The sequence below is a fragment of the Plodia interpunctella genome, chromosome Z (genome assembly GCF_027563975.2).
Source record: "Plodia interpunctella isolate USDA-ARS_2022_Savannah chromosome Z, ilPloInte3.2, whole genome shotgun sequence".
In the NCBI taxonomy this organism is placed as follows: Eukaryota; Metazoa; Arthropoda; class Insecta; order Lepidoptera; family Pyralidae; genus Plodia; species Plodia interpunctella.
The window spans coordinates 9864735-9891200 of NC_071324.2; the positions used below are offsets into that span (position 1 = coordinate 9864735).

Here is a 26466-nt window from a genome sequence, read left to right on the forward strand (position 1 = left end):
ATCTACCCTATTCAAACAACTAAATCTAGGCTGTTTCACAATGTACTGTACAATATAAAAATAGCATAAGCTACTCGTAATCCAGTATCTCGCGATCTAAAGTCTTATCGGATTTTAAAAAATATATTAAATAAGTTATATTAAAATATATTAAATAATTTTAAAAAATATTTTAAATAAATTAGGATGAAATATTTTTATTAGACAGGTTAGTTTAGATAGTTTAGATAAAATAATGGTGGAATTTTATTGATTGTTTTATTAGAGCCATGCATGTTTGCTAAGTTTAGTTATATAGAATAGAAAATAGACGTAAAAACAAGTAAGTGTAAAGTCAGCGTACGTATTGTACGCTTTTACACTGACTTGTTTTTACGTCATAGTGTGATATACATAACATAACAACAAATATCTACCTTTTTTCTTTTCAGTTTTCTTTTTCTGCACTGTTTTCTTTTGCGTTTTTACGGTTACCACTTCTTGCACTTCCTCAGTAGGTTGATCTGGCGCAGACACGTCGTTGATTTGTATTTTCTTTTCTTTAATTTCTTGTTCAGTAATTTTGGACTTAGTTTCGTCTACTAGTTTTTCTTCTAATGCTAATTTTTCTGGCTTTTGAACTTCTGGTGCCTGTGGAATTGGCTTCAGTGCGACTTCTTCTGGCCTAGCCTGCTCTTTTGGCTTTTGTTTCTTTACAGGTTTTAGTTGAACTTCCTCAGGTTTTTCCTCTTCCGGTACCTGTGGCTTGGGAATTGGCTTAAGTACGATTTCTTCCTTGGGCTCCTCTTCCTTAGGCCGTCTCTTTCCTGTAGGCCATTTGACTTCGTCTGGTTGACTTTCTTCTATTGGCTTTTGTTTCTTTACAGGTTTTAGTTGAACTTCCTCTGGTTTTTCCTCTTCCGGTACCTGTGGCTTGGGAATTGGCTTAAGCACGACTTCTTCCTTGGGTTCCTCCTCCTTGGGCCGTCTCTTTCCTGTAGGCCATTTGACTTCGTCTGGTTGAGTTTCTTCTATTGGCTTTTGTATCTTTAAAGGTTTTAGTTGCACTTCCTCTGGTTTTTCCTCTTCCGGTGCCCGTACCTTGGGAATTGGCTTTAGCACAACTTCTTCCTTGGGCTCCTCCTCCTTGGGCCGTCTCTTTCCTGTGGGCCATTTGACTTTTTCTGGTTGAGTTTCTTCTGTTGGCTTTTGTTTCTTTATAGGTTTTAGTTGAACTTCCTCTGGGTTTTCCTCTTCCGGTACCTGTGGCTTGGGAATTGGTTTAAGCACGACTTCTTCCTTGGGCTCTTCCTCCTTGGGCCGTCTCTTTCCTGTAGGCCATTTGACTTCTTCTGGCTGAGTTTCTTCTATTGGCTTTTGTTTCTTTACAGGTTTTAGTTGAACTTCCTCTGGTTTTTCCTCTTCCGGTACCTGTGGCTTGGGAATTGGCTTAAGCACGACTTCTTCCTTGGGTTCCTCCTCCTTGGGCCGTCTCTTTCCTGTAGGCCATTTGACTTCGTCTGGTTGAGTTTCTTCTATTGGCTTTTGTATCTTTAAAGGTTTTATTTGAACTTCCTCTGGTTTTTCCTCTTCTGGTACCTGTGGCTTGGGAATTGGCTTAAGCACGACTTCTTCCTTGGGTTCCTCCTCCTTGGGCCGTCTCTTTCCTGTAGGCCATTTGACTTCTTCTGGCTGAGTTTCTTCTATTGGCTTTTGTTTCTTTACAGGTTTTAGTTGCACTTCCTCTGGTTTTTCCTCTTCCGGTGCCCGTGCCTTGGGAATTGGCTTTAGCACAACTTCTTCCTTGGGCTCCTCCTCCTTGGGCCGTCTCTTTCCTGTGGGCCATTTGACTTCTTCTTGTTGAGTTTCTTCTATCGGCTTTTGTTTCTTTACAGGTTTTAGTTGCACTTCCTCTGGTTTTTCCTCTTCCGGTGCCCGTGCCTTGGGAATTGGCTTAAGCACAACTTCTTCCTTGGGCTCCTCCTCCTTGGGCCGTCTCTTTCCTGTGGGCCATTTGACTTCTTCTGGTTGAGTTTCTTCTATCGGCTTTTGTTTCTTTACAGGTTTTAGTTGCACTTCCTCTGGTTTTTCCTCTTCCGGTGCCCGTGCCTTGGGAATTGGCTTAAGCACAACTTCTTCCTTGGGCTCCTCCTCCTTGGGCCGTCTCTTTCCTGTAGGCCATTTGATTTCTTCTGGTTGAGTTTCTTCTATTGGCTTTTGTTTCTTTGCAGGTTTTAGTTGCACTTCCTCTGGTGTTTCCTCTTCCGGTACTTGTGCCTTGGGAATTGGCTTAAGCACGACTTCTTCCTTGGGTACCTCTTCCTTGGGCCGTCTCTTTCCTGTGGGCCATTTGACTTTTTCTGGTTGAGTTTCTTCTATTGGCTTTTGTTTCTTTACAGGTTTTAGTTGCACTTCCTCTGGTTTTTCCTCTTCCGGTGCCCGTACCTTGGGAATTGGCTTAAGCACAACTTCTTCCTTGGGCTCCTCCTCCTTGGGCCGTCTCTTTCCTGTGGGCCATTTGACTTCTTCTGGTTGAGTTTCTTCCATCGGCTTTTGTTTCTTTACAGGTTTTAGTTGCACTTCCTCTGGTTTTTCCTCTTCCGGTGCCCGTGCTTTGGGAATTGGCTTAAGCACAACTTCTTCCTTGGGCTCCTCCTCCTTGGGCCGTCTCTTTCCTGTAGGCCATTTGATTTCTTCTGGTTGAGTTTCTTCTATTGGCTTTTGTTTCTTTGCAGGTTTTAGTTGCACTTCCTCTGGTTTTTCCTCTTCCGGTACTTGTGCCTTGGGAATTGGCTTAAGCACGACTTCTTCCTTGGGTACCTCTTCCTTGGGCCGTCTCTTTCCTGTGGGCCATTTGACTTTTTCTGGTTGAGTTTCTTCTATTGACTTTTGTTTCTTTACAGGTTTAAGTTGAACTTCCTCTGGTTTTTCCTCTTCCGGTGCCCGTGTCTGGGGAATTGGCTTAAGCACAATTTCTTCCTTGGGCTCCTCTTCCTTGGGCCGTCTCTTTCCTGTTGGCCATTTGACTTCTTCTGGTTGAGTTTCTTCTATTGGCTTTTGTTTCTTTGCAGGTTTAAGTTGCAATTGCTCTGGTTTTTCATCTTCTGATACCTGTGGCTTGGGAATTGGCTTAAGTACGACTTCTTCCTTGGGCTCCTCTTCCTTGGGTCGTTTCTTTCCTGTGAGCCATTTGACTTCTTCTGGTTGAGTTTCTTCTATCAGCTTTTGTTTCTTTACAGGTTTAAGTTGAACTTCCTCTGGTTTTTCCTCTTCCGGTGCCCGTGTCTTGGGAATTGGCTTAAGCACGATTTCTTCCTTGGGCTCCTCTTCCTTGGGCCGTCTCTTTCCTGTGGGCCATTTGACATCTTCTGGTTGAGTTTCTTCTATTGGCTTTTGTTTCTTCATAGGTTTTAGTTGCAATTGCTCAGGTTTTTCCTCTTCTGATACCTGTTGGTTGGGAGTTGGTTTAAGTACGACTTCTTCCTTGAGCTCCTCTTCCTTGAGCCGTCTTTTTCCTGTGGGCCATTTGACTTTTTCTGGCTGAGTCTCTTCTATTGGCTTTTGCTTCTTAACAGGTTTCAATTGCACCTCCTCCGGTTTCTCTTCTTCCGATGGCTTTGCCTTGGGAATTGGTTTAAGCACAACTTCTTCCTTGGGCTCCTCTTCCTTGGGTCGTCTCTTTCCTGTAGGCCATTTGACTTCTTCTAGCTGAGTTTCTTGTGGTCTTTCTCTCGAATTTCTCCTCCATGTTGGAATAAGAGGTGTCTTTGATTCTACGGTGGGGATCACATCATCTAATTGTAACTTTGGAGGAATCTTTGTACTATCCATATCATCGGATAATTTTAGTATGACTGTATCTTCTTCTCGTGTTATAGACTCTTCTATGATAATCGTTTCTGCTTTTGGAATGGATTCTTTTCTTACTGGTTTCAGATTAACATCTTCTATTCTTTCTTTTGCAATGGGAATCTTTTCTACTTTGGTCGGACGCAACTTAATAGATTCTTGTGTCCACGGCGTAGTCTCTTTGTGTTCATCTATTGAACGTCTTATTTGTTTTTCTTCACTGCGTCTTGTTATCCTCTGTTGTGATTCAACGTCTTCTTTTTTGTTTGATTCCTGAATACTTGAAACAAGTGTTTCTTCTTTTCTTGGCTTTCGCCATGTCCTTGTTTCCAATGTTTCGTTTATTTTTGTTTGATCCACAGTTTCATCTTGTTTTATTTCTAGTGAAGTACGGTCTTCAATTGTTATCATTTTATCTATCGATGGTCCTCTTTCCTCAATTTTTGGTTTTCGCCAATGCTTAGTCTCCAGCAACTCTTGTTGCATATTTTCTATTGACTCAGTATCCCTGATTTTTAGTATTTGAGAATCTTCTGTTATTTTATGTGTATCTATGGATGTCGGCTTGTCGCGCGATTTTCTCCACGTTTTTGTTTCCAATATTTCTTCTTTTTTATTATTTTCGGACTGGTATTCCTGATCTTTTTTCTCTACTCTAGGCTTACGCCAATGTTTTACTTCCACAGACTTTTGGTTTGATAGATGTTCCTTTCTCTCTGAAATTACTATTTGCCCGTCAATATTCAAAATACTAGTATCTTCAGTAATACTACTATGTTCAATGCTTTTTTCATCTTGACGAGGTTTTCTCCAATGTTTTACTTCTATTTTGTCTTCTTTCAGTAATTCCTTTATTTCTGTTTGACTGCTTTTACGCCATGGAACTGTGGCGGATTTTGTTTTGATGTTTTTGACGTTTTCCAATTTCATAATATTGCTATCTTCAGTAGTCTGGTAAAGTTGTCTATTGAGACTGCTTTCAGCTTCTTCTGATGTAAGCGATTTAATATCAGTTTTATCTTGAAACTTCTTTTGTGAAACTGTTAGAGGTGACTCTGAAAAAAAGTTAATATATAATTAAATTCTTGTCAAATAAGCTCAAACTGTTGTCTAGTTTAATATCATTCGTATGTCGTAGCCTGTCCGCCTGTCAAAACATTATTTTTCTCAGGAATGCGACAAGTTGAAATTTATATCAAATCAAGTTGAAATTTATATCAAATACTCGAAATTTTTATTTTAATGGGCGATCCTCGATTACTATTGCCACTATCATATTTTGTCGATTTCTTTTAATCTATAGCGAAAACTAAACATACCGCAGGAGATTATGCTACTAAATAAGGGATTTTAGTGTTATAGCTTTCTGTTATACAAAATTTATTCACGTTTAGTTTTAATTTTAGTTTACAAGGATTTTGGTGGCCACCGTAATCTTTTTAGGAAATTGTGGCAACTATATCCAAAAGAAAACTATATTATGTTCCATAGATAAAAGAAATATATTAATTTTATCTATGTTATGTTCAGATAAAATAATTAATCTAGTTCGTTTATAAATAAATTAATAAAAAATGGAATGTTGGCCCGATCTTAACTTGAAATGTATGTAAATATGTATGAGGATAAAATATGCTTGTTAGAGTGGAATCTTGCAAATCAATTTTGAAGCAGATATCACCTATCACTTCTATTTTTAATCAGGTTGAATTAATTTTTAATTTTTCTGTTATTTATAATTTTTCTCTTATATCATCATGAATTTTAAAATCCCTAGGATTATTTCTGCCTTCTTTTTGTCTAACTTGTCAGTAAAGTAATGGGTTACGTAATTATTAACACTTTTTGTTTAAGTCCAACCTTTTGTTATTTTTTCGTTGTGTGAATGTTTGTCATTCCTAAAAAAAAATTACGAATTAGAAGTACTTTAAAAAAAAATTAAATCGATTTCAATATTTCTGGCGACTGACCGAAATTACGACTTCAGTTTCAGTCAAGAAATGTAGTTCCGGTCTTAGGTTCGGTTTCGGCCAGAAACATAAATATTCCCACCGCCATTTAATGGTGATCTTTATTATTCATCCATTTAAAAACGTAAAACAATCGATACACATTATGCCAAAGAACTTTACAAGCATTATAATTGAAAAATAGATTTATGGACCTGGCATGTTTGGATCGCAAATATTAGCTGTTGCCCGCGTAGCAGTCATATTAGCCTTGATTTCGTCATTGATGTCCCCGGACGCGTGGAGCACAGAGGGCTTAGTGTGTGTTTGCATTTCACATCTCACTATAGAGTCGATTCGAAGTGGTTGTTGAAGTATGGTTGTCGTTGCGGCACAATGGCTCACTGTGATTGGTTAGCTGCTTCTCACTGCGAATTGGCTCTATAGTGAAAAGTCGTCGCACTACGCACACAGATCCTAAATATTTAAACTTCCTTAGGTTTACACCTATGCATAACGGCAGCGGAGAGCAGTGTGCGTAGTGTTATTTTGCTATTTACATCTCAGCATAGAGTGGACTGGCAAAGAGACGCAGCTAACCTTTTAGAGTGTGCTATTGTGACACAACGACAGCCCCACTGCAATGTGATTGGTTCGCTGCATCTCACTTTCAAAATCAAAATCAAATCATTTATTCAGAAATTAGGCCTTCACAGGCACTTTTTCACGTCATATTCTAAATTAAATGATGTTTACCAAAGCTACAAACTACTAGTATTTCGGAACGACCACTGCTGAGAAGAAATGCCGAAAGAAACTCATTCAAACAGTGTTGGTCCCTATTATGCCAGAAGGGCTTAATATAACATGTAAGTACACAATAAAGTACATGGTCAAAAGGTATACTGAAACATATTATGATTGTGATTAAGTGCTGATGAAAGGAAAATATATATACTTATATATATATATATATATATATGTGTAATTAACCAAACAAAAAAACTTTTAATAAAAGATCGAGCTGACCAGTTCCCCCGGCAGCACCCGTTCACGAGTTGACGCGTGAGTCAGCCATCGCGAAGCTCAACCACAATAGAGGAAACCTCCCGACCCGATCCACGACGCCGCTACCGGTTTGACCATTTGAATGTGCATGACATACCCGATCTCCATAATCTAACATAATAGATATCTATGTTACTTTCAGACACTTGAAGATCACAAATCACGTCTATGTTTTACAAATAAATGTCAAACTTCGAATCGATTCGATAGTGAGAAGTGAAATGCAAACGCGCGCTTTGCCCTCTAGTAACTAAATACACAGTGAAATAAAATATCTATCTACCTGTATAGACTAGACAGGGTTACTACTAGGGTATCAAACGCAAAACCTCCTAAAGATTACTTGGGTAGGTACATTAAAACAAGCAGTTTTTATTCTACGACTTTTCGTGATTCGTATTTTTTTTCATATATAAATGACACAATCTAATTTGCGATTCCACACATCTTAACTCTATATAATAGCCAAGCGACACGAGACAGTACAGTAGCGTTATGTAGCGGAATTGAACATAGAGTTAACGTTTTATAGAAACGCCATTAAAACTAAAAAAAGGATATTTTTTGTATTTATTACGTTTAGACGACATCGACGAAAGTCGTAGAACAACCGATGTTAGTCTCTATGTACCTTATGCACCTTTGGAAGGTTATGCTTTAGATGCCAGTGACCCTGTATATACGAACCGGTAAGATAAGGTGCCTTGGTACTTATATCTTTTAAGCGTAGTTTCAAGTTAATTTCAACACCTCTAAAAAGGTGCTCCTAAGGAGGAATCCGTATTCGTTATAATGTTTTAATGCATGTACAAATTTTGCACATTATCTAATTTCTGGATAATTCCTGCTGTTTTTGACTTAAAAGAAAACAAATTGGCGACGTCCGTCAATGAAATTGAACTCGCGCTTGGCTACTTTCTAAGGTTCAGAAGTAAATAAGGAGCCCTTTTACTCATGTTTGTCCATCCATACGTTATCGGCTCAGCTTCAGACACTATTGGTGCTAGAAAACTATAATTTTTTAGAGATATTCATATTAATCAAGTGGACAGAACTGTAGAAAAAAATAAAAATAAATATCTGGTTGCAGTCGGCGAGTGCCGGCAGAACTGAAAACTTTAATATTAACGTTGTGCATTTTTGACGTCTTACGAATTTTCGATCAGGGTCCTGACGCGAATTTAACATTTTTTAACCATCACAAAAAGTGCACATCGTCGCTACAGAAGTTTTCACTTCAAATTGATTTACCTCCTCTAGACTTAAAGTGGAATAATTTCATCATTTTATAATTTAGGGTTCCGTTTGTGAAATATTTAACTTAAGAGTATTTTATTAGAGAGCGGTATATTAAGGCGATTCAAATATTTAAAAAAAATATATAATAAATCATTCAACATTTCAAACTATCCTAATATTATAAATGCAAAAGTAAGTTTGTTTGTTACCTCTTCACACTCTGTCCACTCAACCAATCTTCTTGAAATTTTGCATACATGTAATTTTAAGTATGGAGAAAGACATAGGGTACCCTTCATTCCGGAAATATAACGCGGGCGAAGCCGCGGGCAAAAGCTAGTATGACTTGAAGATGTTCTTCTATGATGTTAAGCTATTATTATATTAAACTAGCGTCGCCCGAGTCTTCGCTCCCATGGGAAATTCGGGATAAAAATTACCTTATGTGTTATTCAAGATTATATTCTACCCGTGTACCAAATTTAATAACAATTGATCCAGTAGATTTTGCGTGAAAGAGTGACATACATACATACATACATACATACATGCATGCATGCATGCATGCACGCACGCACGCACGCATTCACTCACGTACGCACGTACGCACGCACGCACTCACTCACGTACGCACGTACGCACGCACTCACGCACTCACGCACTCACGCACTCACGCACTCACGTACGCACACACACACACACACACACACATACGTAATTTTTTGAATTTTATTTTGTATAATAATATGCCCAAATTAAAAATCAGTGATAAGTAATAGATTTTTATTTTTTCTAATCAAGTTTGTTTCTTCTTTTGATAATAGCTTCGAAAATGACACTGAAGGGCAAATTACGAAAACCCCAGTTCAGTTCAATGCAAAAATACACTATTAATTGAAATATTCTCTGTGATAATTATTGAGACAAACAAATTTCCTAAAGTAGTTGTAGTAGAGAGTGTAGTAATTAATACATTTGTAATAGAAGTGGTTGATGGATTTTTAACAGGTTTAAAAAGTGCTGTTTTAGAGGCAAACGGCGTAAACGCTCTTAAAAGCACTATTTCCTCCTAGTTATTATTATATTTATATTTTTAACCGGGTGTTATAAATTTAACCGCTAAGTGTGTTTGTCTGTCTTGGCTGTCTGTGTACGTGGCACCGTATGGTTTTCATCCTTCCCTTTATCCTGTGTAGTAAGCCCATCTTGCCAAATTACATGATTCTTGGTCAACGGGTAGGACCATAAAAGTAAGTTTTTATTCCTTTGTATAATCGCGATACTTTTCACGTTGACTTACCAGTTCGGTTTTTTTCGGTTCTTAACTAGTGTATTTCCTATAAATTTCAACTTGATACCATTACGCCTGAGAAAGTCTTGACATACGGACAACAAAGTGATCCTATGTGAGTTCCGTTTTTACCTTTTGAGTTACGGGATTATAAAATATCGAATGCGTGGGGTTCCTAGACAATGGTGCATGTGCAAGGCAAAGTTACTACGTTTGATTGTGTGCCTGTCGTGCACACGAGAATAAAACTTTTTACGATATAGAGACTGCCTAGTATTTACTATCGAAGACCTAAAGAATTATTATTGCAATCACTAGAAAATATAGGTTTTTAAAATGTTATTTTAATGTTTCACTTCTAAGTATTTATGTTACGGCTATACCCCGAAGTGGAGCTACATCTTTCGCAGGCTTATCCGGTCTCAGTTGATTACATCATGTTTACGATCCTCGTCTAGACCTAGTTTGCACACACATTACTTTATTTATCGTACGGCTATGTTTAGGTATAACCTGTGATTAGGTATAACTTAAGTGCCCAAACAAGCTTATACGTCAGGTCTAAAAAACGGGTGCACGCGAATGAACCTAATACCCTGGATGCGTAAATATGAAAGTTGGAAAGTTCCCAAGATCAGTCAGAAGTTTATATCAACATCCCAGAATTAAAAGTATTAATTACGGAGATGCGAATATGTATGAAGTAGTTTAGACTAATATTAGCCCCCCCTGTTTATAATACCCCTAGAGAGAAGGCTACCTCTTAGATTTCAATTTACCATAATAAAATATTTAATTTTTCAACTATAAATTATTTAACAATATGTGTATAGCTTACCTGTTATGTACTTACTGAAAATGGTTTCTGTTCTTGATATATCTCCCGAGGTTCCTCAGTGTTGTACTATACTTTCGTGTTGTACTATACTTTACAAAAACTCAAGTCTTTTTCAAGTGTCAAAGCTTCATAGGAGGGATTTCACCATGTTATACATTTTTATAACATAAAAAATTTATCAAATTATAATCATCATTCTAATATAACAAATCAGATCGCGGTCGCGGTAACCAATGTCTTCAGGTTACTACGAGTCAAAGACAAATCAAGCTTGGAATTGAAAGAGACCATAGGGTATTGTTTATTGAAAGTCACCTACAGGCTTTAACAGTAAATAGTAATTATTTTACTGTACTTTATGTTCACAAAAATCTTGCTACTTAGGAGGAACTTTTAAAATGGTAAAATTTATGGCTTTGATTTAACACACTTATCTACTTCGAAATGTCTCTAAAAATCATCCCATTATTATCAATTACCATTTACCCATTTTTATTTATGAATAACTTAAGTGGAAAATTTTCTAGATGAAACATGGTTTCTAATGATGATTAAATTTTGCAAAGAGTTTAGTCGTACTAGACTTTGTATTGATGCACAAATGTCCCTTTTGTCATGTTATATCTTTAAAAGCATCCTCTTATGAAACTCTTTACCACTTCTCCCTTGCCTGCGTCTTAGACTTTTGTTTAAGTTGGTAATTTGTATGGTACCTATTTGCAGTGAATTAATTTTATTCTTGTTCATGAATACGTATTGATCTGCTTTTGTATAGGTATATGTGCCTATCGATTTACGTGACATTGCCTGTTTGATTCCATTCTACAAATCGATAAACTAATAGTGATAGAAAAATTTTGGGGTTTGTTTAGTTTATATAAAAAATAAATTTTCAAATTTTCACTTTTTGTAAATATCCTAAAATTATTATACTAATTAATCGTGAATTAAAACTTCGGCAAAATTAGTTAACATCCATTCACTGGTTTAATTAAAACACATTAGAATAAAAGCTAATCAACTGTTTAGTTACAACAGTAGCAAGGAAATGTGACTAGTAAATCACAAGTCAATTTCTTATGGAATGAAGAGAGTAATAGTTTAGAAAGAAGTGTGCCAGTCAATGAATCAAAGCATCTATAACGAAGCGACATCACTATCCATCAATACAGCAGTTTGTAATGACGACTGACTAAGACTGTTTTACTGACTAAGAATTAAGAAATCTAATTCTATATTAGTTGACCTGTTCGAGTCGTGTTGGTACTTAACAAAATTGTATAGTGAATGTATGTATTACCACTAAATATAAAACTTGATGGATAGTTGTCGCTTCATGTCAGTGCGTTGTGTTGAATGTGTGTGATCGTCAATCTAAACATAGTTCTTCTTTTTCATAAGCCCCGTCCGAATAAACCATAATATTTCGAATATTTTCACCGATTGGGAAATTTTACTTTCATTTTCAATTAAATACATGATGAATAATGCGAAGATACCAATAATTTATAGCGTTTATTGAACAGTTTACACATAAAGGTAACATACAAAAATCATAAATATATTAAATAATATGGATAGGCACTGAAAAATATTTAGTGATAAAATATTGCCACGACTAATAACTTATTACAATTAGGTGAAACATACAACACAATTTAATTTAACAATATCGTGCACTTAAAAAAACTAAGTTAAAGATCACTGTACGTTAAACTAAAAAATCTCATTCAATTCGGATTTGTACTTGCAGAAAACAATTAGGTCATCAACATAGGCAGTGTTTACCAAAACATAGAAACTGGCAAGGCAAGAATTGCGTGCGTACTTCAAGTTTGGAGGCTTGTCGCCGCCTTAACCGAATGTTTCTTTGTCACAGAAGAGTTGACAGCGGAACCACGATTAACTTTGCGAGAACGACCCACCCTGAGCCCGGTGACCGAATATACGTATATCCGAAACGTTACATTATATTATGAGGAAGACACTTTGACAAAGTTAGTCGTAGCTGTTAGGTTTTGACGACTCAGAATTTGGCAACCTACGTGCACTGTTTGTTAGGTGTGACGGGTCTTAACAATAAACTCAAAATATCTGGATAATACAAACATTAATCATGCTTAAGGATAAAGCTAAAGCAGGGACTATTCGGTTTCGTAGCGGGCTGATGTGGTCCATCGGTACTATATTTACATATGATAGCAAACCGCAAACATCTCATAGACCACAGAAGCGCACGCCGAGTCCCAATATCACGACCACCTGATAAACTTCGCTAGAGTACATATTCCAAATGGACATAAGTGAGATCAGTTGCATAAGTTTCACAGGTCAGATCTCAACACAAAAAGCTTAGTTACTCAAATTCTTATGTTAATAGGCCAAATAAATCAATAAATTTTAGCGCAGGCTTAAAATTACTTTTCAAAGAGTATTGGGTGAAAAATACATTTGACATTTCGCCAAAAGACGCGTCCAGTTTACGCAATGTTCTGAATAAATGATCGATAATAAATACATTATTTAGTAAACATCGTAGCGGTAAAGCAAAACAAAACAGTCGTAGAATGTCTTGTGTTCGTGTTAATCACATGTTACGTGTGTCCTCTGTCCATACAAAGGTTGTTCCAGGCTCGTAGCTCGCTGATCTGCCGGTGCCGCCGACGTACGACTCACTCGACGTACCACTAGGACTATTTACACAAAAAGCTTAATGTACAGCATTGTTAGATGCGGAAATTCGCCCAAAATATACTACTGAGTTAAGTTTACAATTGATTCCACTTGCAAGTAGTGTTAGGGTGTTCGCGCAACGTTGTGGAATGTCCGCGCGGATTCGTCGTATTAATATCGCGTAACAATGGGGCGAGTCGTTCATGATTAGATATGTGGTAATTCATGTCGTCTATGTGCCATAACATCACGACTCACGGGGTGTATCTAGGAAGCGGGCGGAAGTCGTTATTGCGGTGACCGCTACGATTTTACGAAGCCTTTTTGGAAAGATTCGCTGGTCAACTTTCAAATTTATATAGTAGTTTTCACCCGATCTCATAGTGGTAAAGAGTTGAAACAAAGAAACACTACATTAATGGATTAAAAGTGCGCGACGCGAGCTCGCTGCCTGTATCTATGTCTTACTTTTGACGACTAGTTTTGCCGAGGTCTCGGCTTGGCCGGCAGCAGTAGTAGCACGGCACGTGAAGATGCCGGTATCCTCCTCATATGTGTTACCGATTAGAAGCACCGCGTTGTTGCCCTCGTGAATCATCTATAATAAAATACACATTTTGTTAATGATACTTCCAGCTGAGGTACTGATTTGGTAATTAAATTGGCTTAGCTTATTTATGGTCTTAAACTCCAGTGATGGTCGAAGAAATAATAGTGTCAACACGGCGTCCACGGAATAAAACTTTGTGGAGATATTCTAAATTGTATTTTTTTGTTCACCAGGAAAAACAAGGCCAATGTTTCATTTAAAATCTCAATTTCAAAAAGAAATATTACCTGGAAATCAGGTGTCTCAGGAATAAGGGCGCCTTCACGAAGCCATTGTATGTTCGGCTTAGTCTTGCTAGTTATGTTCGTCTTGAACTGAGCTGGTTGTCCTTCGTAAACTACAACATCGCGAAGAGGTGTAAGTGTTGGTAAATTATCTCCTTGGTCTGGCTGAGTGACTTTCAATTTCGCAGCGACAGTAACTCGTCCAGCTGAATTATAGGCAACGCATTTATAGTCTCCTTCGTCTTCGGGGAAGGCCTCAGATATGCGTAAAGTATATTCATCGGCCGCTCTTGACATTTGGAAGTATTTTGAGGGCTTAATTAGTTTATCGCCCTTATACCACTGCACCGTGGGAGTAGGTTTTCCGACAATCTTACAGCTGAATTCTATAGCTTGTCCCTCAGTTACCACTTTGTCTTTGAGAGGTTCAATTATTTCAGGAGGCGCATTAGCAGCTTTAGATTGTGGTTTCGGCTTTTCCTTAGTAGCTGGAGCATTAACCAAACATTCAGCATCACATCTTGCTTCACCTGCACTGTTGATAGCTACACACTCATATTTTCCGGAATCCTGTGGATAAGCTTCTAAAATAAGAAGAGTGTATGTTCCATCCTCTTCTAAAATCTTATTCCGGATGTCTGGTTGTACTTTCTTTCCGTTCTTTAGCCAGTACACATCTATCGGCTTAGTTCCTGTTACTTTAGTGTCAAAACGTACAAGTTGCCCAGATGTCACATTGACATTTTGTGCAGTAAGTGTAAAGCTAGGTGGTATGATTCCACCTCTACCTTGGCGTCTGCGCTCTTCTACCACCAAGTTTGCACTACATTTTGCAGTACCTCCTCTGTTCTCAGCGACAGCAGCAAACACAGCGGAGTCTTCAATAAAAACTTGTCTTATTATTAGAATAGATTTTGTGCTGAATGTATGAATTTGGAAATCTGGTGAGTTTTTGATTGGGAAATTTTCACGGTACCATTTAATGTTTGGCAATGGATCTCCATCAAATTCTACTTCGAATCTTGCTTGTTCATGTTCAAATACACGACATGGTTGCATCTTCTTTGTAAAGACTGGTGGTTTTGAGGGTTTCACAGGTCCTTCAACTACTCGTTCTTGCGTCTGTGCTTTGTGTTCAACTTCTGTTGTTTCAGTAGATGTAATTTTTCGTGTTATCTCTGTATCACCAACCACTTCTTTTTGTATTTGTTTTTGCTTAGCGACATGAACTTCTTTGCCGTGCACTGTAGATTCCAATGGGTCTGGAATTCTAGGCTTTTGAGTTACTTTCTTGTGTATTTGCTGTTCTACTACTTCGTCACTTTGCTCCCTGTAAATTAATATTTATTAAATTTGCCGTATACAATGGTATAATAATAATATAAAACTAATATAAAACTAAAATAGAGTCAATACCAGTATAGACTTCTACTGTAATTTTAACTACAGGCCATCATAATGCTCAGAAAATTTATTTTTAAGTATATTAGAGTCGTGTCTTTAATACCTTTGTATTTATGGATTTAAATTATTTTAATAACAGTTGACAGTTGACTTTTATTTTATCGTTATATATGTGGCATACCATTATATATATATATATTGGGCTTGTTTAGCATTTTATACAAATAGATAGTTCCAAATTACTGATAATGCTTAAATTTAGTTTCAAAATATATAAATAGTTTACTTACAAGTTAGTTTCGTATTTTTGTGCCATGCCTTTCGCTAATGAACTGCTTGCAATCTTTTCTCCCGGAATAGCATATTGGTGTGTCGATTCTCTCAGTCTGCTCTCTTTTACTACTTGCTCATTTTCAAGCTCCTGGAGCTTATTGTAATATTCTTCACTCTTCTTCTTCTTCACTGTTTGCTGCCATTCTGTCTCTGGTTCCTTTATTAATTTGGGTTTCAACTCAGGCCTGTGATCAATAACGCCTTGCCGTTGCAAAGTTTGACGTTCTTCAAACGTCTTTTCTAACTCAGTTTCAGAACGCTGATACTGTGTTGTTTCATCGTACCATGCTGTATAGAATCAACAATTTAAGTTAGAACAAAACCATCAATTCAGTTAATAATATAATCAGGACATACCTCTTAAGATTCCGATGTTAAGCCGGTAGAAGCAGGAGATATAGCTGCACACTTCGTTTTATATAGGAAGGAAAGGAAAAGGAGAGCAAGGGGGTTTTATTTGTGCTTAAGCGGTATGTTTGTGTTTGCGTGATTTGGCGTCATGTTTTACAGCAGAGTATTATTGAAAGCAATTTTTCATATTATTGATAAAGGTGTGAAATTACCTATGTCATTATTAGGTACTATTTAAAATTGTGGTTGTTGATAGACATAGAAGCATTGTAGTAATGTTGTTATCGCAAGTATTTGTGTCAATGAAGTCAAATCTAGATTACTTACGTCTCGGTGCGTTTTTCAATACTCCTCTGTAATCGTCATGTCTTGGGATGACTTTCAGTTCTGTTGTTGCTAGTGCTTCACCTACTGAACTTCTGGCAATCACTTCTATTTTGCCTGTGTCATATTGTCTAGTTTTTGGTATATCAAAGTGATACATGCCGTCGTAGGTCAGTTTGTATCTAGAACCCTAAAAAATATCAAGTTCCTTTTTATCATACATTACACTAACAAATTCTTAAATTACTTTTTGCAAGGATTAATTGTCTTACAATTGGGGCGTCGTGATCGTGATCACAAGATGCCACTTTTTGCCGACTTAGAAATACTTTGAATGAATTATCATATTATTTACTTACATTGACAATGGTGTTGCCGTTAATGAGCCACATTACACGAGGTTTTGGATGTCCTGTCACACGGCAGCAGAAACGGGCCCATTCTCCCTCTTCAACGGTTACTGGGTCCGGCCTACTAACAAAAACTGGTGCCGATCGGGCCTTTTCAATTTCCACTGCCTGTTCTGGTGCTCTGTAAGTATAAATTATAAAAGGTATTATCTATTCTTAGTTTATTTGTTCACCTTTTAATTTTATGACTTAAAAATAATAATTACATTTGCCATGATGCTTCCATCTCTCTGATTTTCTCGATACTCTTCATATGCTTTGGTAGTTGAGAGTCATAGACGATGCCTGGCTTGCCTGCGGTTTTTATTACTGCTCTAGTTTCATCCATGCCATATAAGTTTGTGGCCCTGCACACATATTCCCCACTGTCCTCAGGATATACCCAGCCAAAGTTCATAGCAACGTATCCGAAGTCGTAAATTGGTGTAAAACGATTCTCTGAAAGATAAAACATAGGTTAATATTTTTTTTGCAATGAAGCTAATGCTATACAAACATACTAAAATAGATGTCACATACTGTGTAGTAATGGTTTTCCATTGAAGAACCATTCAACTTTCATGTTAGGATCTCCTACAGGTGCCAATTGACATTCGAATTTTGTAGTCTCCATTTCAACTAGAGTAGTCTGACTTTGAATCTGGGTGACGAATCGAGGTGGTTGCTTCTTGTCAGCGTCGTAGAGGTCGTCTTCGGTGAGGAATATTTCAGAAGTGTATTTCTTAATGGTAGCCTCCATTTGCGTAAGAGCTTCAGATTTTTTCATACCTCTAGGAACTTGGTTTTGTAAAATTATATCTGGCAGTTCTGTAAAATATTACAATAATTTCAATATTATATTGCCCATGTATTAACAAATAACATTTAAGTAATATTTTATGATACTTACGTTTGCACGAAACTGTGCCTTTAGTGAAGTCTTCTCCGAAATCATTTACAGCTCGGCACACATATTCGCCGGAATCCTCAGCATATACATATAAAATATCAAGTGACACAAAACCCATATCGTATACAGTTCGATATCTATGTCCAGATGGTAACAATTTTCCGTTGCGATACCACTCAATACGCAGTTTAGGATCTTCCTTGGGTTCTACTCGACACTCAAAACGAACTCCTTCAGATTCTTCTACGGTGTGAGATTGAATTTGTGTTATAAATTTAGGTGGAGAACTTACGACAGGTTCCTCTTTAGGAGCCTCACTAATGCGGCCTCTCTCAAGTTCCTTGATCTTTTCTCCGCTCATACCTTGGGGTAACTGCGACTCCAAAACAATATCACGTTTGGAGCTGCAAGTAATTTTAGCCGTCGTAGTAGCAGAACCCCATCTGTTCGTAGCGCGGCAGGTATATTCACCAGCGTCACGCGCATAGATGTAGTCGATGTCCAAAGCAATAAAACCAAAATCGTTGAGCATATGTACACGGGAACCGGTAGCAAAAGGCCGACCATTGTGGAACCAATCGATTCGCATTGTAGGATCACCAACAGGCTCAACGCGACAGTCAAAATGTATTGGTCCGCCTTCCGGAATATCCAGATTGTCTTTAATTTCCACTGTAAACTTAGGTGGATTAGGCTTTTCATCTTCGACCGTAATTTCTTCGCGTTTATGAAGTGTTTCTTCTAACTTCTGAATGCTTTCAGTTCCTGATTTAAAGTGAGATGGCAATTGAGGTTCAAGAATAATACCTTGTCTACCTTTGACCTGTAATTTACAGGAAACAGTAGCCTCACCATGACGATTAGTCGCTTTGCAAGTATAAAGACCTGCATCGCGTTGGTATACTCCACCAATCTCTAATATGACGAAACCAAAGTCATTTATAGTTTTAACCCTAGATCCTGTTAATAATGGTTTTCCGTTGTGGAACCATTCTACTCTCATGCTCGAGTCATTAATTGGCACTAGTCTGCACTCGAAGTGAGCTGAAGAGTTTTCTGACAAAATAAGATCCGACGGTGTAGTTGTAAACTCTGGTGGGTTTCCAGTCTCAGCTTCTGGCGTCAAGGAATCGACAGTACCAGTGTAACCTTCTAGAGCAGCAATCTTATCGATGGTTCCCTCCATACCCTTTGGTAACTGAGACTCCAGAATTATATTACGTTTTCCTTGAACTTTCATTGTAGCCGTTGTGACAGCTTCTCCGTAATTATTATATGCTCTGCATAGATATTCTCCGGAGTCTTCAGGATAAGTAGGGGATATTTCAAGGATGACAAATCCAAAGTCACAGAATGTTCTAAAACGTGAACCAGCCTTTAGGGATTTACCATTCCAATACCACTCCACCTTAAAAACGAAATCACAAATGAATACAGTTTATTGTCGTAAAATAGTTTTTTATAGCACTGAAATATCTTCAATTGATTACTTAAACTACGTGTGAATGATTTTGTTTTTACTTACTTTCAGGTTTGGATCGTCAGTTGGAGTTAGTCGAGCTTCAAAGTGAGCGTTTTCTCCTTCTCTGAGATTTTCTATATTCGACAATGGAACAGTGAAAACAGGGGCTTTGCCTCGTTCTTCTTCTACAGTTGTATCCTTTCTACGCACCATAGAATCTTCCAAGGTTTGTAGTTTTTCTAATCCACCTTCCATGCCCTGAAATAAATCTAAATATAAATGGGATAAAATGAAGCAGATAATAACTAGTTGTTCGCCGCGAACTTAAAGGTCGCAAACACAATATTTTTTTACAAAATTGTGAATATTTCAAAAACGACTGAACCGATTTTGATGCCCCACGAACTTCAAAATTGTAATGGCATATCCTACATAGCTTTTAGTTTTCAGTCTATCAAAATTGGACCAACGGTTCGAAAATTATCTCGTTAGAAACATACATACAAAAAATATATTTTTGCCCCAAATATAATTTTAGACTTCCCTCGCTCGATCAATGAATAAATATTGTACAGTCAACAACACATGAAATTATCCATATTCAAATTATTACCTTAGTATTAATTCAATCATTTTTAAACATTACCAAACAAAGGAACTGAGTTGAACTTACCCGCGGCAGTTGCGAGTCCAAAATCAAATTCTCTTTTGACGTGCATTTTAGAGTAGCTTTTGTTGAATCGCGGCCCAATTTATTAGTTGCGATACATTCATATTCACCGGAGTTCTCTTCGTAACAATAAAGAATGTCTAATATTACAATTCCAAAATCATGGAAAGTTCTATACCTATGTCCGTGTGGCAATTTCTTGCCATTATAGAACCATTCTACTTTAAGATCGGGATCGTCCACCGGTACCAAACGGGCTTCGAAGTGAGCACTTTGGCCCTCGACTAATTTTGTCACATCCTGTATTTGAGTTAAGAACTTCGGTGGTTCTGCTGAAGCAGCAGATGGAGTTTGTTGTTGTACTCCCTGCATACTTTCTAATTCTCTGATTTTAGTAAGTGAGTCAGGCTGTAAGCTGTCATAATAAACTCCACTTCGGCCGTAGCAGTTAATAGTCGCCTTTGTGAAGTCCTCGCCATATTTATTATAGGCACGACAAACATATTCTCCTGTGTCATGATTCTGAGTATATGCAATATCCAAAACAACGAAACCGAAATCAGATACAGTCTTTATTCTATTTGAGTGACGTAGTGGCTGCCCATTATGATACCATTCGATCTTCATATCAGGATCATCAACAGGAACGACAGTGCATTCAAAGTGAGCTGATTGGCCATCTTTGAGACCATCAATACTCTGAATGTGAGTAGTAAATCTCGGTTTCTGTCCCTTACTTTTATCAACACACTCTAGCTTGACACTTATCTCGGCTTGACCCCATCTGTTGGTAGCTCGGCAAGAATAAATGCCAGAATCCGTTGTTTTGGTTCCAAGGATTTCAAGGACAACCATACCGAACGCATATACTGTTCTGATGCGGTGGCTAGCTTCGATGGTCTTTCCATTATAGAACCATTCAATAACCATACTTTGGTCTCCAGTTGGTATTAAAGATGCTTCATAATGAGCAATTTGACCCTCACTTATGTCAACAATATCCTGGAAAACACTTGTGAATTCAGGTGGTCTACCAGTATCATCATCGGGTTTCTGGCCAGGTTCTCTACGTAGAGAATCTTCAAGATTCTGTATCTTCTCCAAGCCTTCTGTTCCTTTGGGATGTTGGGTTCTTTCAATAAGATTCTCCTTGCTACTACAAAATATTGTAGAAGAAGTAAACGCTTCTCCTCGCTTGTTATAGGCCTTACATGTGTAAATTCCACTGTCTCTTTCATAAACATCGATCAAATCGAGAGTTACGAACCCGAAGTCGCTTGTCAACTTAAATCTGGACCCTTGCTCAAGAACTTTGCCATTGAAATACCATTCTATCCTCAAATTTGGATCGTTCTTTGGTTCGACTTGACCTTCTAGGTGAAGTGCTTGTCCCTCAGTTAATTGATGTTCAGCAGCAATTGGAACAACCCATTCCGGTTTCGGATATTCAGCATCAGGTACTGATGGTCGCCTTCCTTTAGATAGCCTGGCTTCTTCAGCTTGTTCAACAGCGTCTAAGCCAGCCTTACCTTGCGGATGTTGAGTATCCAAATAAATGTCCTTATCACCAGTACATCTAAGTGAACCTGAAGTTGTAGCTGAACCCTTGCTGTTTGTTGCCTTGCAGGTGTAAATACCAGAATCTTCTTCATAGGTATGAACGATATCTAAAGAAACATAACTGAAATCATGTGTGCTCTTATATCTTGTACCCGATGGCAATGGTTTATTATTGAAGAACCATTCAATTTTCAGTGTAGGGTCTCTCGACGGTTCCACGTTACATTCAAAGTGTATATTATCGCCCTCTTTACATAATATGTTGTTCAAATGAGAAATAAATACTGGCGTCTCGTAAACTGGATCAGGAGACTCTGGTTTGGTTGCTTTAGGTTGCTCTAGGGCACCTATTCTGTCCAGCGATTCAGGGTGAAGAGATTCTCCTAGTAACCAGTGACGATCTTCGATTTTAATAGATGCGGTGGAAACAGCTTCGCCCATAAGATTCGTGGCTTTGCATGTGTAGATGCCAGAATCGTCAATTCGCAGGCCATTAATCGATAGTGTCACCAATCCAAAGTCAAAAGTACTCTTCAATCTTGAACCTGTAGTTAAAGATACTCCATTCTTGAACCATTCAATCTTCAAATTTGGATCTGTCCGTGGTTCTACCTGGGCTTCCAGATAAACATGTTGTCCTTCGACCAATTTGTCGTAGCTCTTAAGATGAGTTGTGAAAATAGGAGCTTGCTGAACTCCAGTATCTACAAACATTTCCGGAACTTTGTTCATTGCTGCTTCTTTCAGTTGAATCTGTTCCCAAGATTCCGGCCTCATTGCTTGATCTACTATAGTTGATTTAGTTTTCACTTTAAGAGCGGTTGAAGATACTGTGCTACCAGCTCTGTTAATGGCTTTACACATATATAATCCAGCATCTTGAGCCACTACAGAGTTAATATCCAATGTGACAAATCCAAAGTCATGTGTAGTGCGGAATCTAGAACCTAAAAATATATATATTTTATAAGTACATTATATTTATGTAAAGTATAAAGAAATGATGATAACTATAATTATAAAGGAATGATTTTTAAATCGTCTGTCTAAACTTTCCCATGATGAAAACGAAATTTGTTATTTTCTTACCCATTTTAAGTTCAACGCCATTGATGAACCACTCGAATCGCAAGCTAGGATCACCAACGGGTACAACGCGTGCTTCGTAATGGGCATGCTGTCCTTCCCATAACTCAGAAGGTCCTGTAAGCACTTGCGTAAAGATAGGTTTTTCAAATTCACGGTCTGGTTCCTCACTCCTCTTTGGTTGAGGTTCCTCAAGTTGCTGAATTTTTCTCATTCCTTCGGGATGTTGGGTATCCATTTGAATAGCTGCTTTGGCTGTAAAGAGAAAATTGTAAATAATTGTGATAACTTGATAAAAGCTTGATGACAATAGAGATACCTAAATTTTTAACAATACTTACTCTTTATTCTCATTGCTGCAGTTGTAACCGCCTCTCCTAGCAAGTTGGATGCTCTGCACATGTAGACGCCTTCATCTTCATCACGCACGTGGGTAATGGTCATAGATACATAACCAAAGTCGTGTGTTTTCGTTATTCTTGAACTGTCTTCAATGAGTTTCTCATTTCTGAACCATTCTACTTTGAGAGTAGGATCACCGACAGGAATTAGTCTACAGTCAAAGTGTGCAGTTTGTCCTTCTTGAATATTATCGATATTTTGAAGAGGCTGTGTAAACACAGGTCTCTGCCTTGTAACAGGTTCCGGTATTTCTGGGCGCTTAAATGGCTCTGCCGATTCTAATTCTCGGATTTTCTCTAGACCTTCAGGACGTTGAGATTCCGATATAATACTACCTTTTGCGGTTACTGTCATGGATATTGATGAAGTACAGTGCCCAAGAGCATTGATAGCTTTCACCGAGTACTCGCCGGCGTCTTCAGCAACACAGTGCTGAATATCCAATGACACATAACCAAAATCAAAAGTGATATGGAACCGTGACGCAGATTGCAGGGCTTTGCCGTTATGGTAAAACTCTATACGTAGATTAGGATCTTGTACGGGCTCTACTTGACATTCAAAGTGAGCAGTCTTGCCTTCAAATACATGAGTTGTTCCTCTCAACTCAGTGACGAACCTAGGCGGACTTATCTTAGGTTCTTCGACTTCTAATCTGGTGTGATGACCTTGTGCTTCTAATTGTCTTATCTTTTCCAAGCCATTCGGATGCTGAGTATCGAGAATGATGCTCCTATGCCCTGTATAAATACAAATTAAGTAGTTACATTTTCATAATAATAATATTTTGTTATTTCTTATAAAACTTTTCAGTTATTATGTCAACAGGAATTAAAGAGGTTTATTTAAATGAAGAACAACATATAGGAATGGAGTAACCTAGGTGATAAGAATTAAATTTTATATACATTAGAGATGTACACCCATGTAATTACATTACATACCTGCAACCTTCAACGTGCATGTATTAACAGCTTCTCCGAGTTTGTTCGTAGCTTTACACATGTACGTTCCGGAGTCTTCAGAGTAGGAGTACAAAATATCCAAAGCAACATAACCGAAGTCATGAGTCGTTCTGTATCTATGACCTGTTTTAAGTTTCTGTCCGTTGTGGAACCATTCAATTTTCAAATCTGGGTCGTTAATTGGTTCAACTCTACACTCAAAGTGGGCATGGTCACCCTCCTTTAAGTTTTCTAAACTGGTTAGTGCAGTTAAGAATACAGGCCTTTGTCCTGGCCTTTCTTCTTCAACTGTTTTCGGTCTCTCGTATCTTTCCAGCTCTTGAATCTTTCTTAATCTTTGTTCATCCAGAGTATCCAGGTAAAGCCCAGATTTAGCTGAAACAATATATTTTTACATAATTTGAGGATAGCTTTGATTAGCATTGATGGCATTTCGAACATAGTTCCTAAAATTAAATGTTAACAATTTATCTATACAATACATACCATTTACTTTCACTGAGCTTGTAGTAACTGCCTCGCCCACGGCGTTAGTTGCTTTACACATATAAGTGCCAGTATCTTCAGCATACGCATAAAGAATATCAAGTGCTACATAACCAAAATCGTATGTTGTTTTGAAACGATGGCCTTGCTGAATGGGCCGCCCATTGCAGTACCATTCGACACGCATCGTCGGGTCGTTCACTGGTGTGAGTGTTGCTTCGAGATGTACTGGTTTTCCTTCGGCTACCTCTGCGTTTTTGAGAGGCTTTCCGAATTGAGGTTTCTCGGCAATAAAGCTTTCATCACGTACTACCTTCCTGTATCTGCTGTCATCTTCAAGGTATTGTATTTTTTCTAGAGCGCTTTCGTGTTGAGTATCCCTTATTATGGATTCTTTGGCTGCAATCAATCAATACATAATAATAAAATTGAAGGAAGGCCCAATTTGTACATTGTTTTTTTTTTAATTCTTCATGGAATATACTTAGTTACTGATATAGATGACGAAAATATAGTTTTGGAAATTTCTGTCTGTCTGTCTGAACGCGCATCAATCGAAATCTACTGGACCAATTTGCTTAAAACCGGATTAGTACCTTGTATACCGGGTTAATATCTTAGATACATTTCATCCCGGTAAATGGTCAGGTTCCCGTAGGATAATTGAAAAACTAATTATGAATAAAAAATGCCTCAGGATCCCGGGTTAACATCTTATAGACATTTCATCCCGGAAAATGAGGAGTGTCCTGTAGGAAAATTTCATTCCGGGAAATGGTCATGTTCCCGTAGGATAATTGAAAAACTAATTATGAATCAAAAATGCCTCAGTATCCCGGGTTAACATCTTATAGACATTTCATCCCGAAAAATTAGGAGGGTCTTGTTGGAAAATTAGATACATTTAATCCCGGTCAGGTTTCCGTAGGATAATTATATGATAGGTCCTGTAGGAAAATTAAAATAACAATCCACGAGGTGATTTACTTTAAAATTTTGTAGAAAGGTATAAACAGAATATAAACAAATTATTTTTATCGATTAAAGTCTGATATAGATATAATGGGCGCAGTATGTATCAATATATATCAGTATAACTCTTCCGTTACTGAGTGACTGACTGACTGATAGACAACGTATACCCGAAACTGCTGGGCGGGAAGCTGAAATTTGGCTTGTAGGTGAGTGTAGGTGAGCACAAAGAGAGGATTTTTGGAAATTCTACTCCGAAGGGGATGAAAGGGGTGAAAAACTGTAAATATGAAAGTTCTACACCGTTGAAGTTAGTGACTTGAAAATTTGGAGTTTGGTTATTTACAACAAAGTAATGAATACGTGTTTCAGATTTTTCTGTAAATTAACCCTCAACCCCTTTATAAGGGGGGTGAAATATTGTATGGGACTTAATACAATTTTCAAGATAAAAAGCTGAAAATTGGCACACTTACTTTTTGTAGTAAATAACAGTAATAGTAAATATAAAAAATGTTTAATTTACGTTTTTGGTTAATAAAAAACCGGGACGTAAAACGTCATGGAAAATTGCAGAAAGCGGGAGTGGGAGTAGGAGCGGGAAATGGGAAGGAGACACGTAGAGGGAGGCAGGACGGACATTGCAAAAAACATGATGGCACAATATGTAGGAAACGGTACGGGATATCTACTTTACATTACATAGCAGGAGCGGGATGGGACAAGTTTGCGGGACGAGACACGCAGCGGAAAATAGAAAATTGAACTAAAGATGAGAAAAAAATTGCTAATTTGAATCATATATATTTACCAGTCTTATAGAGTACGCGATAAAAAAATTACTGAGATTTTGCTATGAAATTCACGCGGGCGAAGCCGCGGGCAAAAGCTAGTATTCAATATCAGCTTTTAAAAAACTACAAACATATCGGAACTTACAACTAGAAATTATGTAGAATGGAAATAGGTATATAATTGTACGAATAATATTTCATAATACGAATAATTTTTGTCATATACTTACATTGAACATTTAATTTTATCGACGATGTAGCCTGTCCCAAATTGTTTATGACTTTGCAAGTATATTCTCCGGAGTCTTCTCCATAGACAGTAAGAATATCTAGAGCTGCGAATCCAAAGTCGTATGCTGTACGGTAGCGATGGCCGCTTTGTAAAACCTTTCCATTAAAGTACCACTCCACACGCATGTTAGGATCAGGATAAGGTTCAATACGACATTCGTAATGGGCGCTTTGTCCTTCTACAAGCCTTGAAGGACCATTTAGTTGAGTCACAAAACGAGGAGCTTGCTTTACTGCAACATCAACATCTTCTCGGCGCTGATAACGGGACGAATCTTCCAATTGTTGTATCTTTTCTAATGCACTCTCGTGTTGTGACTCTAGTTGAAGAGATGCTTTTGCTGCAA

General features: G+C 37.8%; 1 protein-coding gene across 1 annotated transcript in view; it reads right to left on the reverse strand.

Annotated features, from left to right (window-relative positions):
• The window catches only part of sls (sallimus), a 101312-nt gene that overhangs the window by 56791 nt on the left and 18055 nt on the right, over positions 1-26466 (reverse strand). Inside the window, exons 7-22 of the mRNA XM_064437024.1 lie at positions 26059-26460; positions 24063-24461; positions 23556-23951; positions 22551-23351; positions 22213-22464; positions 19567-22070; positions 18957-19151; positions 17432-18839; positions 17062-17349; positions 16749-16980; positions 16492-16663; positions 16136-16322; positions 15415-15745; positions 13724-15050; positions 13355-13484; positions 417-4883 (exon numbers count right to left, since the gene is read on the reverse strand). Of these exons, the coding sequence (XP_064293094.1) occupies positions 417-4883; positions 13355-13484; positions 13724-15050; positions 15415-15745; positions 16136-16322; positions 16492-16663; positions 16749-16980; positions 17062-17349; positions 17432-18839; positions 18957-19151; positions 19567-22070; positions 22213-22464; positions 22551-23351; positions 23556-23951; positions 24063-24461; positions 26059-26460 (13491 nt within the window). The remainder of the gene's footprint in view (positions 1-416; positions 4884-13354; positions 13485-13723; positions 15051-15414; positions 15746-16135; positions 16323-16491; positions 16664-16748; positions 16981-17061; positions 17350-17431; positions 18840-18956; positions 19152-19566; positions 22071-22212; positions 22465-22550; positions 23352-23555; positions 23952-24062; positions 24462-26058; positions 26461-26466) is intronic.